The sequence below is a fragment of the Prosopis cineraria genome, unplaced genomic scaffold, assembly GCF_029017545.1.
Source record: "Prosopis cineraria cultivar Desert tree isolate PC_DT_omini unplaced genomic scaffold, ASM2901754v1 PC15, whole genome shotgun sequence".
NCBI lineage: Eukaryota > Viridiplantae > Streptophyta > Magnoliopsida > Fabales > Fabaceae > Prosopis > Prosopis cineraria.
In genome coordinates, this window is record NW_026555346.1 from 1,714,201 (window position 1) to 1,729,950 (window position 15,750).

The 15,750-nt window shown below is 35.3% G+C and overlaps 1 protein-coding gene and 1 pseudogene across 12 annotated transcripts; both read left to right on the forward strand.

The window, feature by feature from the left end:
- Positions 1–1,968: 1,968 nt before the first annotated feature.
- LOC129294320 (uncharacterized) lies at positions 1,969–7,921 on the forward strand. Of its 12 annotated transcripts, none has more exons than XR_008589354.1 (7): positions 1,974–2,878; positions 3,343–3,643; positions 4,025–4,183; positions 4,347–4,642; positions 5,179–5,308; positions 6,150–6,242; positions 7,621–7,921. XR_008589354.1 is itself a non-coding variant. In XM_054932574.1 (6 exons), exons 1-6 carry the CDS (start codon positions 2,681–2,683, stop codon positions 7,722–7,724), a joined length of 1,188 nt encoding a protein of 395 aa, XP_054788549.1. In that variant the 5' UTR covers positions 1,969–2,680; the 3' UTR covers positions 7,725–7,921. The 12 variants fall into 12 exon arrangements, 5 of the variants coding, with proteins under 5 accessions (XP_054788549.1, XP_054788551.1, XP_054788552.1 ...); XR_008589355.1 differs by having other exon boundaries at positions 6,168–6,242; XR_008589352.1 differs by lacking the exon at positions 7,621–7,921 and adding an exon at positions 6,317–6,745.
- Positions 7,922–8,773: 852 nt separating this feature from the next.
- Positions 8,774–10,655, forward strand: LOC129294319 (AAA-ATPase At2g46620-like; annotated as a pseudogene).
- Positions 10,656–15,750: the final 5,095 nt, after the last annotated feature.

Sequence of the window (15,750 nt, forward strand, 5' to 3'; positions counted from 1 at the left end):
GTTTTTATTTGTAAAAAAAAAAATTATATCACATAATTTAAAAAAATTATTTAATTATATTAATTATGTTTAAAAATAAAAAATTAAATTATAATATCATTTATTAATTGTGTTAATCAAACATTCATTAATTATATCTTATAATTAGGAATGATAAAATTATGAGCAATAATTTAAAAAGTTTGCAATAAATTTTTATTAAAAATGTAATTTTATTCATATAAAAAATAATAAAAAATGATAATTTTTTTTATAAATGAAAATAGAGGGAGCACTACTACTAGTAATAATTTGTGGCATGGCGTGCTGTAACAAATTCCGTGCAGCAGCGAATATTTCCGGCAAGGAGCCTCTGTTTCAAAAGGGATTCAAATCTCCTTCCGCCACAAAATAACACGACATCGGAAATATCAGTGCATTTTTTTCCTACGCCAACAACATCAATACATATTTGTTGACGTATATTACGCGGAATTTCATCGCTCTTCATTTCAATGAAATCTGTTCTTTCCGGATAAGCCCCGCTTTGGCTGGTTCTCTCTCCATATAAAAATGATAACATCGTGTCATCCTCTCACATCACTCACACGAGGATATTAGATATATACCCAGCCTAGTTAATGTTACAATCGTTAAAATAATTATCATCATTGCCCTTTTTTTTTTGTTACTAGCAAATGTAATTATCAATATTGCTTTAAAAATGATCTACACGGTTCAGATGTTTTTATGGGATCTTTAGTTTATTTAATAGTGCGTGGAATATGTCGTGTAGAAATAGAAGAGAGAATATGGGGGAATCATGAGAATAGAGGTGAAATGCTTTTCCAGCTAGTTGGTGGGTTCTGCAAGCTGAGAGTCGAACAAGTGGGTTGGAAAGTCGGAGCGTCTTGAGAAGATAATAAATAATTAAGGAAAACCGAAGCTGTACTTGCTTATTGTCTGTTTCGAGTTACGGACCAAAAACAGAACTGGTGTTCTTTCTGTGCTCAATTCCCCTCCTCCCCACTGTTTAAAATGACTTAATGGGATTGCAGACTATTTCGAATTGAGTGAAGTCAAAATTCTTTCAAATAAAAGCTTTACCATAATGTTGCTATGATCCTGGAGGTCTCTGATTGAATTGATGTTATTCAAGACCCCTGGTTTACTCTCCTCTCTTTTTAGTTATGGACAATATGTAATTCTCCTGCCCTGGAAACACAAGCAAACACGCGTGGAATTCTCTCCCTTTACCTGCAATCATTGTTCTGATCTTCACGCGCTTTAGCATATTTGAATAATAGTCAATATCTTGGTAGGGTCTCCCTTTACTCCACTTGCTAGCCCAACCAACGAAACAATCGAATTAGGGATAGTGACTTATTTTATGGTGTACATGTGATTATTATTATTATTTTGAAGTGTGCATATGATCATGTTCATACACGTCATTGAAAAGATTGCTCATTTACCCTAAAGTGTTCATAGAAACTTGCTGACTGTGAATGGGGAAAAGATCAGTGGTTTGCTTATTTTATTTATTACCTTTTCCTTGAACGCCTCTTGCTGTTTTGTGATTGGGTTCAGAAAGTATGGTATCGTTGATATCTTTCCATTGCCATGAACGTTGCAGAGATTACATCTTTTGATTGTCCGTGTTGAAATATTGTGATGGTTTAACCGATGGTTATGGTAAAATTTACATAGCTAACGTGTTGGAATATTTAAAAAATAAGGTCAGCCTCAATTTTTGCTGGTGATGTTATTGACCATTTTGTTGCTATGTCTCATGCAAATGCTGTCATTGCTGAATATTGGATTGCTAATTTTCCCGACAAGCCTACCCCCATAGCATTTGACATGGTCTGGTGCATTCGGTCACCTCCATTTGGAATGATCAAGACCAATTGTGATGGCTCTTGTCTAAGCCCCTCGGCCAAAGCTAGAATTGCTATCATTTGGAGAGGTCCTGACTGCTCATTTATCAAAGGATAGCGTGAGGAAGTTCATGCTACAACTGGATTCATGGCTGGATTGCTTGCCTGCAAAAAAGCCACTTCTCTTATGGATGATGCTCAACACCAAGCCTCTCTCTTAGAAGTTGATTGTCAAGACTTATATAAAGCTTTCTAAAAAGGGGGACCATTGCAGCTAGACTTGTCAAAGCTTGATGGCTGCACTCTTGGAATCTATTGAATCCTTTCCCTCTCTTCACCTTTACCTGGTCAAACGACTAGGGAAGATCTGGCAGATTATCTTGCAGCCTCTGCATCAAAGGGGGTGAAAAATGGAACCATCACCTTCTCTTATTAACATCGTCTCTAAGGACTCAACTTCTTTCAAAAGCTCTGTGCAATCTTTTGTTGTTCTTGGTCGTGATCGTGCGGAAACAGGCTAAATTTAATTTTACTGTTACTGTTATTTGTACGCCTCTATCGCTAGACTTACGGCTTAACTCTGTTATGCTTTCTTTCCAGTTATGAACATATTCCCTTCCAAAATATATATATAGAGCCAACGTGTAGGAAAAAGAATTGCTCGTGTCTTTCCGCCACCACCCTGCTAGCCTCACTATCTCGTCACTTTAGTGTATTCGCATTCTTTAAGGGCCGGAGTTTTGATTCCGAGGAAAAGGAGGGTTTCCAATTCCGAGTGCTTCGCACGATTATCGCAATAGTTTATTTTTGGCAACAGAGTGATGGCGGGTTCTTCCGAGACGAGGCTCGTCCAAGATTTGTTATTATACGCGGCGAGTGCGGCACTCAGCTGCTTGGTTTTGTTCGCCGGGCTTCGACACCTCGACCCTAATCGTGAGACGTCAAAAAAAGCTCTTCAACGCAGGAAAGAGATAGCTAAGCGTCTCGGTCGTCCTGTCATTCAAACAAACGCTTATGAGGTGCCGTTTCGTTTTCTAAATATTTTCGTCTTGCATTTGATATGGTCCTGGGGGTTTTACTGGGAAATTTTTTCTGGCAAGCACTTGAGTTTGTTGCATTATAACTTTTAGGACTAGTCTGGGCTTGTTAGGATTTTGCTTACTTAGAGTTTCTTGGGTTTTGATGTTGTTTGGTTTCTGCAATGGATCATTGATAGAGGTTGGTTTTGTGATTTGGAAAAAGAAACCAAAATCATGGGGGTTAGGGAACTCGCTCTTCTAGTTCAGATGAGCTTCGAGTAGATAAAAATTGTGCAAATTTGCGTACGATGAATGGAAATTTAATCTAAATATGGCATTTAACTACTAGTTCCCAAGTCATGTCCTCATATGGTCTCGTTTTCTTTCGGGAAAAATTGATTTATTGTATAAAATGGGGTCTAGAGCCAAGAATATTTTAAATTTGCCCGCTCTGCTGTGTACAGGATGTCATAGCCTGTGATACTATTAATCCCGATCACATTGATGTGAAGTTTGACTCTATTGGGGGACTACAAACAATCAAGCAAGCTTTGTTTGAGCTTGTTATACTGCCCCTGAAACGACCTGAACTATTTTCTCACGGCAAACTTCTTGGCCCACAAAAAGGGGTCCTCTTGTATGGACCCCCGGGTACTGGGAAAACCATGCTCGCTAAAGCAATTGCAAAGGAGTCTGGATCAGTTTTCATTAATGTAAGGATATCAAACCTGATGAGCAAGTGGTTTGGCGATGCCCAGAAACTCGGTAAGTGCTCATCATGTACAAAGTTGTTGACGGTTTTCGTTGTGGTTAATTTTACTTGTTTATGAGAGCTTGGCATGCAGATTATTGAAACTGTCATACATTTTTATTTGTTATTGCTTATGAGTCAAATGTTATGGAATCTTGTTTCTCGCATAAAAGTGTATAAGATGTGACTCGTTGGGAAGTTTTGATGATTGAATTTGACTAGCATCGTTCTGCTCATTGGTCATTGCTAGAACTATACTTTCATTTTCCTAACCTTGCCTTTATGATTAGATTCATTGTACTTACTTTTATATGCTCATTTTTCTCCATTTGAATTGGTGATTCTTTTATTTGTTTGATCATTTATTTTCTGCTGTCTTTTTTTTTTTTTGGCAGTGGCTGCTGTATTTAGCCTGGCTTATAAGGTCCAGCCCGCTATCATATTTGTTGATGAAGTTGACAGCTTTTTGGGTCAGCGCCAGCCAACAGATCATGAGGCAATGTTAAACATGAAAACTGAGTTCATGACTTTATGGGATGGATTTACCACCGATCGTAAGTTTGCAAGCATATCTTGTAATTTTCTCAAGGACCAAACATTAAAACTAAGTTGAAGTTTGACAATATTATCTATGTAGATTTACTTGGTATCCTTGAGTTTTTCTGGCTCTGTCAGGCACTTTTAGGTTTGACATTTATATATTTTTCCCTTTTTTAGAGAATGCTCGAATTATGGTCCTTGCAGCAACCAATCGTCCCTCAGAACTTGATGAGGCCGTTTTACGGCGGTTTCCCCAAGCCTTTGAAATTGGACTTCCAGATCCAAGGGAGAGGGCTGAGATATTGAAGGTTATCTTAAAGGGTGAGAGAGTTGAAGACAACATTGACTTTGATCATATAGCTGCCTTGTGTGAGGGGTATACCGGTTCAGATCTCTTTGACCTCTGCAAGAAGGCTGCCTATTTTCCCATTAGGGAATTGCTGGATGAAGAAAAACAAGGGAGAAATGCTCCTGTGAGTTTGTTCATTATTCCCTTCTACCTTATCTCTTAAATCTTTTCTGCTTCTGCAATAGTGAATGGCAAGATAGGGCATTCTTGACTGGATTTCATATTTAGTGTCAAATTTTGTTGACAAGCGAATGCTACATTTTGACTTTGATTATTGGAAATTTTTTTCACGAGGCAAGAGCTATATTTGCATGCCTGAACTGCGTTCTTGGTCCATGAAAAGCAATTAGTTGTGTCTGATTTGACTGTTGCTTTTGATTGTCATATGCCTTTTTAAGGGGTTTATCAACATGTTTGGTTGGGACAAAATTTCCAGATGATATGGGATTTGAGTGGTTATCTGCAGTTTTCTCCCTTTCTCTCTCTCCAATAAAATATATGGAGTCAATTCTGAAATATGAATGCTTAGTGTGTGGTTCTATATATTGTAACAGACTGATGATAGTGGCACATGAAATTGAAACAGGTTAGTCATCTTAATGGCTGTGTCAGGATAAATTATCTTTGTGACTTCGAATATTTCTTCTTTTCTCGTTTCAGGAACCAAGGTATTTGACACTGTCAGATTTGGAGAAGGCTCTCACCACTTCGCGAAAAACAAAGGTTGCTGCTGGTGAATACAGTGGATTAAATGTACAGTCACGGAGAAGGCCAGGACACAGGGAGTCAGGTGATTATCAGTTTCAAGATGCAATCAATGAACTCTCTAAGCTTGTGGTTTCTCAAATTATTAACCTCCAATCAGATGCGCAGGATCCATAAAATGCTTACCTTGTACTTTCTCTAATTCTCTTTATAAGTCAGTTTTACCAACCCCATCAATATCAATATAATAAAAGTACAAAAAATAAAAGTAAGTAAAATTTTAAGCATAACTCTCGAGTAAAAAGCAAAAAGTAAGTCAATCATATAATATTATTTTTTGTCTCTCTCTCTCTCACTTTTTATGGGTAGTTTGGGGGTTTCAATTTAAAATAAAACAATCTTATCAACTAATGACTTATGAAGTGAACTAGATTTTGCTTTTAAAATGTGACTAATATACAAGATCGAAGGGGTATTCTGTTTCAGTCATTTAGCTTAGTCTTAATCATAACGGCATAACAGTCCAAATATTGTGGTTTGTACATAATAATCCAGTAGCTGTTTTTAGCATGTCATATTGTAAAATTTTGTCATTTATTGAATATAACACTTTAGTGATGCTAATATCAGTTCTATATATCATGTATATTCACCTGGAGATATAAAGCGGCAGCTAATATTGTTCAGGTTTCATACGTGTCCACATTCTTTAACCTATGGTACTGGGTAAAATATGTAATTGTCAAAGTAAGTTCAATCAGACGAGAACGGTGTCCGTATCAGAGAGTTGAGCTATGTCGAGCATGGATAGTTGTTGCCTCTAGTGGTATTGGTATTATATAAATGATTAATGATTAAATCCATGATTAAAGTTGTTTGAAGTTTGAACTTGAATCTAACGTTGACCTACCTAACAACTTTAGTAGAGTAAATTTAAGATTCAGGATGATGCAGTAGGCAAGCTGCCAACAGCCATGAGCCATCAAAGATTGAGACCCGTGGGTATTCCTGGCAGTGAGGTGGGTTGGCCTTTGGTTCTCTCTCTTTAAGCGACGTGGATCAGTGATCTCTGTTTCTTTTCTGTCTTAAATAGTCTTGCTGGTCCACCCCGTTCGGGGAAGATGGTGCCTAACCATAGCCCTTGAAAGGTGCAAGCTACCGGTACGGTATCACGTTCGTCCATATGATGCATGCGATACTGGACCCAAGTATTGTACTTTCTTTCTCCTCTCAAGCATACTTATACAGTGAAGAAGGTAGGGCCCTTAACGAAGCCCATGCTACCCTGTTTTTTTCCCGCTTCTGTCTTCAATGATTCTTGCCTCGTGGTTCCATCATGACTAAAAGAAAACCTTTCCAAGGGATTGAAAGAAATAGTGTATCAAGTTAATTTTGTACTGATCAAGGAAAAGGTGTTAGAAAACTAAGCGGGTGCCACGAATGTTTTTCTTTTCATTTTCGGATTTGGACTTGTGAGGTGACCAATTGGAATAGAAATAAAAATCCAAGGGTTTTTAATCAAGGGTTTTTGTTTTCTTTCGTGTATAATGCAATGAAGGAATTCATAGCAGCCCCCAACCATTGGTTAAGGCAATCCTGGAGGGTGAATTTTTTGTGGCCACTAACAATTTATTTAAGCTTTTAATTAGTTTGGATTAGAGTTGGGAATAAAGATCGAGCTTGGAGGAGTCGGGTTTAGAAACTCTGTTTAAATAAAGATTCGAGCTTTAAAAATAATTTTTTTTATAAAGTAATTGGGCTTGAAGATTTGGTTTTGATAAACTCTACAAAAAAAGACTCGAGCCCGGGCGGCTTTTTAAGTTCTATTATATTATTATTTTTTTTTTTAGTAGAACATATGTTTTGAAGTCAATGACTTGCTCATTGGTCCTACACACATTATATTATTATTAATTTTAATTTATTTTAAAATTAATTTAATATAATTTAATAAATATCAGTGTATAGTATAAAATTTATGATATTTTTTATTTTTTTATAATTATTATTTTTGTGTATTTATAAAAAATGAATTATTTTTTAATCAAGATTTAAATTTTATTATTAGACTTTTACATGTGTGTTGTTTAATTTTTAAAAAATTATGAGAATTTTAATTTTTTTAATTTCAAAATATTTTAATTAATTTATAATGTTTAATTTTATTTTAATTTTTTTATTTTTTAAAAAAAGGACTTGCAGGTTTCACATGAGGATCGGGTTTAAGAAATGAGATTTAAAATAAATAATCAAGTTTTAAAGTACTCATTCGTATTTTCAGCTCTAATCTGAATGGACAACTTTTGATGCTGACTAAACGCATTATTGATACTGTTCAAAGACTAGAATGATTCCAACTGTTAATTCTAGCATTCTTTTTCTTGTTTGTGCCGCCAGACGAACAAAATTCTCCTCCAGCAAAGGTGACTCTGTCCGGCCCCGGCTTCAGAAGAAGGAAAATTGGGAACAGCTGCAATTTTGGTCAGTTTTTTTTTTTTTAAAAAAAAAGATCTGTGACCATGAAAATTTACTAGTGGCAGCTCGAAACTAGCAAGATGACTAACGTGTCTTGAATGCAATGTTAATTTATTATTTCTTCCCCCGTCTTTTCTTTCGTCGTCACGATTCCCGGGTCCCTATCTATTGAGCATTATTGACTTTACCCAAATTAAAAGTAAATATATTTTATTTTTCTTCCTTTACCTTTCTTCGGACATCGTGTTGAGCCAAAGTATTTTCACGGTTCAATTTTATGGATAACAAACGTAAATTTGAAATAAACTAAAGCTATATCATGTAATTCATATTGTAATTTTGTTTGAAACATTAAATATAAGTATTTCTCTCAATAAAACTTTAAAAATTAACTGATTATATTGTGAAAAACTAACTCTTTTTATTAGATTTAATTTCATTGGTGCATGTAATTCATATTGTGATTAGAATGAAAGTATGACTCATATTCATGTTATATGGTTAAGATTTTTAATTTAATTTAATTTAATTTAATTTTTTTTTTACATTTTAAATTCAGAAAGTAAAAGATAAATATAACTTGGTAAAAATGAAGTTATCACTTATCACTTGAGGAATTAAGGATTATACATTATAAATTTGGATCATCTAAGTTAAATTTGAACAGGCAAATCCACATCAAGAATGAATGTATACTGAATATAAACTTAATATAAATGTAATTAATAATTAATAATGTCAAACATTAATATAATTTTCAGTCAACGGCCACGTGCAGATACTTCAACGAATTTATAAAATTTACAGGTAAAGAGAAGTAAAACAATGGCTCGTGGATAGAACAAGAACGGATGACTCAGTATTTATTCTTGCCATTTGCTACGTAATTTAATCAAGACAGGCGGCCACTAATCTATCATTTCCTCCGAAGTTGGACTTTATCAATCACATGACCCCCATGGCATTGAACATCATTGCTAATCAACTCATCCATCCACCAGAATGATAAATGCATTTAAAAATTTCACAAAAGAATAATCGGCCACCAAAAGTTAGGAATCTTGAAAAACAAACGCTCAACCATCTTCAATTAAAAAAACAAGAATACCACCTCGAAGGGGCCCGCTAGTCACATATTCACAGTTAATAGCACGAAGAGTAAATTTTCCAGTGACCTGTTAAAGTTGCCAATTGCCCCCACTATCTCTCTTCAAAGTTCCAATTCATACGACCATCATTCCGCCGATGAACGCCCCCGGGGTCTTCCTACCTTCGCCGGCTTTTAAATCTCTCTGACTGGCCGAATCTGCATGCATGCTCATGGAGTAGCATTTGATTTCACAAGCTCCTTACAGATTTTCATAGCGGCTGCCTCCATCTCTTCCATTTTCTTCGCCCTTCTCTCTCTTCTAGTCCTTCGTTTTTTCCGCAAAACATCCCTGGTATATATTCTTCAGAGATGGTGGTTTACCCTTGAAAACCACCTCCATATTCACCAGTCCTTCAAAATCCCACTCTACAATCAACATTACCAGGAAAATCAACTGCACCAGAAAACTCTCTCGTTCCTTAACTCACTGCCTTCCGTTGAAGACTCTGATTTCACTAAGCTCTTCTCTGGTTCCAAACCTAGTGAAACTTTCCCTTATCTCGATGCCAAGCAGACAGTGGGCGACACTTTTCTTGAAGTCATAGAGTTTCCTGGATAAAGGAAAAATCTGAAGGAGACGTTAATTCTGCACTGGGACTCAGAATCAAGAAGAAAGATAAACGCAGAATTTTCCGTCTGTACTTCCAGCACATCCTCACGGTGGCGGATGAAATCGAACAGAAGAGAAAAGAGATTAGGTTATGCGTGAACTCTGGAAGTGACGGGCACTCACGGTGGCGTTCGGTTCCATTCACTCACCCGGCGAGCTTCGACACGGTGGTGATGGATGCCGAGCTGAAGAATAAGGTCAAATGCGATCTCGAACTGTTTGTCAGGTTCAAGCAGTACTACAACCGGTTAGGCCGTGTTTGGAAACGGAGCTACCTTCTCTACGGGGCGTCCGGAACGGGAAAATCTAGTTTCATCGCAGCAATGGCGAGGTTCCTCTGTTACGACGTCTATGATATTGATATCTCCAACGTGTCGAACGACTCCGATTTGAAGATGCTATTGCGGCAAACAACGAGTAAATCGGTGATTGTCATCGAAGAGCTCGATAGATTCCTTGCAGGGAAATCAAAGCCTGTGAGTTTATCAGGCATGTTAAACTTCATGGACGGAATTTTATCGTGCTGTGGGGAGGAGCGGGTGACGGTGTTTACGATGAACGAGAAAGATGAAGTCGATTTGGCGGTGCTGAGGCCTGGAAGGATTGACGTTCACATACACTTCCCCTTATGTGATTTCTCCACCTTCAAGGTTTTAGCCCGTAGTTATCTGGGGGTGAAGGATCACAAGCTCTTTCCTCAGGTGGAGGAGGTTTTTCAGGGCGGGGCCAGGTTGAGCCCGGCCGAGATCGGCGAGATCATGATCTCGAACCGGAATTCCCCTAGCCGGGCCTTGAAAACCGTAATCACGGCCATCCAAATCAACGGCGGTAACGGGAGGAGGGGCCAGAGGTCAGGCGACGGCGGGTCGTGTCGGAATAGCAGGGAGTTGGGTCAACCTGACGGAGTTGTGCGCGAGGGGAGTGTTCGTGCGATGAGGGAGTTCGGGAAGCTCTATGGGCTTTTGCGTTTAGGAAGTAGAATTAAATACGATCATTCTGGGCCCATTAAGAAAGAAGGCCCACGGATCCAAGCCTAGGACCAGAAAAACAGTTCGGTTTTGTTGGGTCGGGCATGGGTCTGGCATAAGTATTGTGCTTATATTGTTTTAGAGAGGTCTCAGTGACAGCCGGTTTAGAATATGTATATTGTTTTCCTTTTCCATGTGCTTGCCGAATGATCACATTATTTGTTAAATATGTCTTCCCATGCATTAAACAAAGTTGAGAAAATGGGACACATTATATTTGTAATTTGTAACAAATGGTGCGGTAATATTATAACCTTGATAACAGCTGCAACAAGAAGTGGGTGATTTTTGGCGAAAAAGACTGTGAAGCTGGTCACGGGAAGGGAATGGTTCAGGAGCTGTTTGCAATTACAGTTAGTGGTGAACCAGACAGTTAGAAGAAAGGATGAAAATAACAAAACCAGTGTCCTTCCTATCTAAAGGATGGTCAACTTTATTATTTCTGGGTATTCTGCATTTTGAGACTCTGGATTATTGCAAGATAAATCTTGAACTGCTCGTGATTGTGATTAGTTCCTTTTTGGCTAGTAGGGGTCCTTTCACATGGATAAAAATCGCTCGGGACTATGATTAATGCAATATAAATCTTGAATTGAACCTAATTTTATTTTCTTTCCTTGATCTAACCCTCAAGGCAGAACAAGGGACGACCTCTTTTCTTGTGGTTCGAGCTCGAGACCTCTTTTTGTTGGAGTCAGATTTATTGTGATTTTTGGGTTAAAAAATGACCATTCACCCTGAAAAACAAAGAGAGGTCATTTTTATGTGACGAAACTCCCCAGATTTACACTGAAACACTCGAGATCCGATTCAAATGTTAAACCTTGAAATTTCCATTCATAGACTTGCGCCGCTTCTTAATTGTGGGATATTTTATATATTGCGTTCCGACTCATGTCATGGGAGAGCAAATCCGTCAGAAGTAACAACCTGGCCCTTTACGTGCACGCACAGAGAGTTTGGACTACGAGGCTTCTGAAAGTGCTCATCGATTCTTGATTCTTGCTACTCTGGAAGGAGTATACATTATATGGATTAAATTAAATCCCTCCTAGATCTTGGTGTTTTTATTCGCACCTAGGTTGGGTGCCAGCAACTAACCTGCACTCCCTCAAAGTCAAAAACAGGAGGGTCAAGTAGGGATTCCTTTTGAACAAGTCAAACCAGTGTCGGCCATGATGACGACGTGCTTGTGTTGGAGCTCCACTATCCCCTCTGCTCTGTTGGAAATGGAAACTAGATGCACTTCTTATTATTTTATTCATCGAAGAGACACCAAAGGTGGGGAAAATATGTGTGGTTTACTGGTCTATTACGACAAGCTTGATCGATTTCTATATAAAGAAGTGTACTAAATTCGAAGTGAATTCTCCCCTGCTTTTCTTATCTACACTTCCTTAATAGCCACTCGTAAGTCCTTATATATCGTGTGGGCTGACCTACCAGATCATTCAACATTCTATATAAAAAAACCTCCAAACTTCGAGGTGAGTTTGATGTACACGCACCAAGTCCGAGCAAATTTGTGAAGGGGTTTCAAATAAGCTCGGTTCTCTTCTCGAGCAATTGTGAGCCTGACATGTGATTCTCGTCATCTTCAAACGAAAGTCCCCGCAAAGGTGGTATGGATAGGATGAAATTTGGATAGCGACTGGAATTCAAAGAAACTTTCTTGCTAATATTTAAAAAAAAAAAAAAACATGGAAGAGAGTTAACTGTTACATGGATCAAACGGAAGGACTACGTGGTGGGGTGCGGAATTCAACGAAGTAAATAGACATTCATAAATCATAGACGGAGTTAGAGAGACAGGATCCATAATACTGCAGTGACAGTATACAATACATTTTAAGATCCAAAAAGATGGAAGACAGTGAGAAACTTGTGAGGTACAGTCATCCAAAATGTAGCACTCCATGAGGCCCGCTCGACAAAACCACTGACACCAATGCACGGCTTGATCATTTATGATTAACAAAAATTTATACGTTGTTTTCAATTAAATCACTACCTTGATGGTAAAATAAATAAATAAATCATCGTGTTAAAATTAATTAAAATATACTATCTATGTATACTGACCATACTCTCTACATACACTAAGCTGGTAAAAAAAACTAGTAGCGTTAAAAAAAAAAAAATTGGTAGTCAATGATACTGTTTAATTTGATCTCCTACTTTTTTGTTGCGTTTGAAATGTGAAAAAGCCGACTAATTTTTAATTGAGCTTTTTATTATGCCTATAATGGATATGGATCCAGGCATTGTGCGAAACTTGGGATTCGAGTCACAGCTTATCCAATAAAGCTATGTATGTTTTTAATATCTATTGCATGATTAATGATATTGATGGTCTCTTTAAAATTGTCTCCCTTCGCTTAATATAATTAGGGACCGAATATTTTATTTTCCCCGGCTGTCCTAAAAGGATTTGATAATTTTATATAGAAAATTCACAATAATTTTTTTTAGTTTTAGTAATATATAATTATATATGCACATGCAGATAATTTGAATCAGTGTCTGCGTCTAATATAAAAATATCTACCACTTAATTTGGGATTTTTTTTCAGCCCGTATTCATGGAATCATGGGCACCGTCACTCTCTGGCTGGATTCACGCTTCTCACGCCTTGCCTAGTTACTGAAGCATCATGCTCGTAGTTCTCATTCATTTCTCCATTTGGTAGGTCGGCACACACAAATCAGTTTTTGTAAGCAAAGTAAAACCTTTCCAATTTATATATTTTTCGTTTAATCTAAAAAATAATAGTATCTTTTATCAAATTTGTTCCTAATTTATTTCTGTATTCTGATGCCTTAAAAACAATGTAAGGAGTAGTAGAATATTGTTTTTTAATAGAAAAAAATTAAATATTGATTTGAAATATAAATGCCATTGAGTATTGATTTGAAAGTCCAAAATGACATGTAATGTAATATGAAACTTTTTTTTTTCCCAAACCCTCAAACTATAAATACAAGGAAACGGAGCCAGTGGTTGCAACAATAAGAAAACATTAGAACAAAATATTCTTTTATAATTTATGTGAAAGATTAAGTGTGTTCCACTTTTAGTTTACATTTTACAAAAGTTCATCTAAACGATTTAATTATTTATTAAATTTAATAAAAAAATATAATTTGAATATACTTTGAAGGTCACTTGAACAAGTGCCTTTAAACAAATGTCAATTGGTGTTGTAACATAATAATGACTATCATCCATTTTTTCCATCAAGTGATTTAAAACTAATATCGATTGCTTTTAAAGTCGCACCCAATTATTAGGCCAAAAAAAAATACAAATAGCAATTTTTTTTTTGGGCTAAAAATAATGAATGTTGGGTGGATAACATTTCCCCATCAAAAGTAAATTTAGAGAGATATCCTGTTAACAGTAACCTTATAGAGATTTATTAGGTAATTAACGAAAACAAAAGCCGGGCCGGGGGGGGGGGGGTAGCTGCCATTGCAATTAATTAGCTAGAGTTCATGATGCATGCATGATAGAGCTCCCTAATAAAACTTCACTGGATAAATTGAATCAGTTGCCCGAACAGAATGGCAAAAACACCGTAATTAAAATTGGATTAAAACTAAAAAAATGTTTAGCTCAGTTTTTTATTTGTAAAAAGAGTTAACAAGCATTATGAATCCTGAAATATTGTGCAAAAAATATTTTAAATTTTAAACTCTTAAAATATATAAAATAGATCCTAAATTTTTAAATTCATAATAAATTAAATCTCATTATTAATTCATCATTAATGTCGTTACTTTTCATCAAGTAGGGCCTAATCAAAATGCTTGTGTGACTTTTCCTTGCTTATGTATCATTTTTAAGGAGTGCCACAAATCCTAAAATGTTGCACGAGTAGCATTCTGAATCGTAAATTTTGAAAAATTAAATTATTCCACCATTTATGTATAAAATATTGATTACTATGTAAATCAAATTAGTCTCAATGTGATCTGTTGCAGTGAATGCTTCAATAGCGACGAACGACTCATAATTTTATAAAATGATGTTTTTGCCTCCTTTTTTGCATTGTTTTTCAAATTATTGGTATATCATACTTCTATATAATTTATAATTCTAATTTAGTCTCATTTTAAATAATATTTATTTATTTAATAGTAAAAACTTGTGATCTAATTTGAAAAGAAGTTTAAGATTTTAATTAACTAGTTAATTTAGGTTTGAAATCCATCGATAAAATTGTCGGCTTTCGCCTCTGTCATTTGTAAAATCCTTCGATATTTAAACTTTTTTTAAAATGAGATCTCAAATTTTTATCATTAAATAAATAAATATTATTTAAAATAAGACTAAATTAGAGTTATAGAATATATAGAACCATGACATACCAATCATTTGAAAGACAATATAAAGAAGGGCAAAAAATATCATTTTATAAAATCATGAGTCGTTTGCCGCAACCAATAATACATTTATCGCAACAGATCATGTTAAGGTTAATTTAGTTTATATAATATTTAGCATTTTATATAAAAATGATAAGGATAATTTATTCTAAATTTTAAAGTTCAAGATCTAGAATGCTACCTGTACAATAATTTAAGATCTGTAGTACTTATTAAAAATGATACATTAATAAGAAATTGTTATATCAGCATTTTAATTAGGCCCTACTTGATGAACAGAACAACGTTAATAATGAGTTAAAGGTAAAGCTTAATTTGCTATGAATTTAAATTCAGAATTCATTTTACACATTTTAAAAGTTTATGATTTAAAGTGCTTTTCGTGTAATATTTTAAAATCCATAATACTCATTTTTCACTAACCCTTGTAAAAATTTACGAGTTTAATTTAATTTCAAGTTTTAATGTTTCAGTTTGACTTTATTTAGTATGAAAATTAGAAAGAAGTCATGAACAAATACATGGTTGAGCTTGTAAAAAAATAGTAAATAAAAATAAAATTAAAAATTTATTAAATTTTTAAGACATAAACCTTTTTTTAAAGAAATATAAATTTTTCAAAAACACTTTTTATTTCATATATTAAAAAAAATAGATTAACATTAAATATAAATAAAAGGATAATATTAAAATAAATTTATTTAATAAATTTTTAATTTTTTTAAAATATATTATATTTTAGGACACAAGGTGTCTCATAAAAGAGAGATTAAATTTTTGTAGGATTAATAAAAATTAATATTATCGTTGAAAAGATTGGGTCATAACTCCCCATGCTATAATAAATTCGCATCATCACGAGGAATCACAGCTTC

Excerpts from the sequence above, each read along its gene's own strand:
- LOC129294320 (XM_054932574.1), top strand. The coding sequence starts at position 2,681 with ATGGCGGGTTCTTCCGAGACGAGGCTCGTCCAAGATTTGTTATTATAC. Across the intron at positions 4,184-4,346 it reads GGATGGATTTACCACCGATC|AGAATGCTCGAATTATGGTC; the intron begins GTAAGTTTGCAA and ends TCCCTTTTTTAG. Across the intron at positions 5,309-7,620 it reads GCCAGGACACAGGGAGTCAG|ACGAACAAAATTCTCCTCCA; the intron begins GTGATTATCAGT and ends TTGTGCCGCCAG.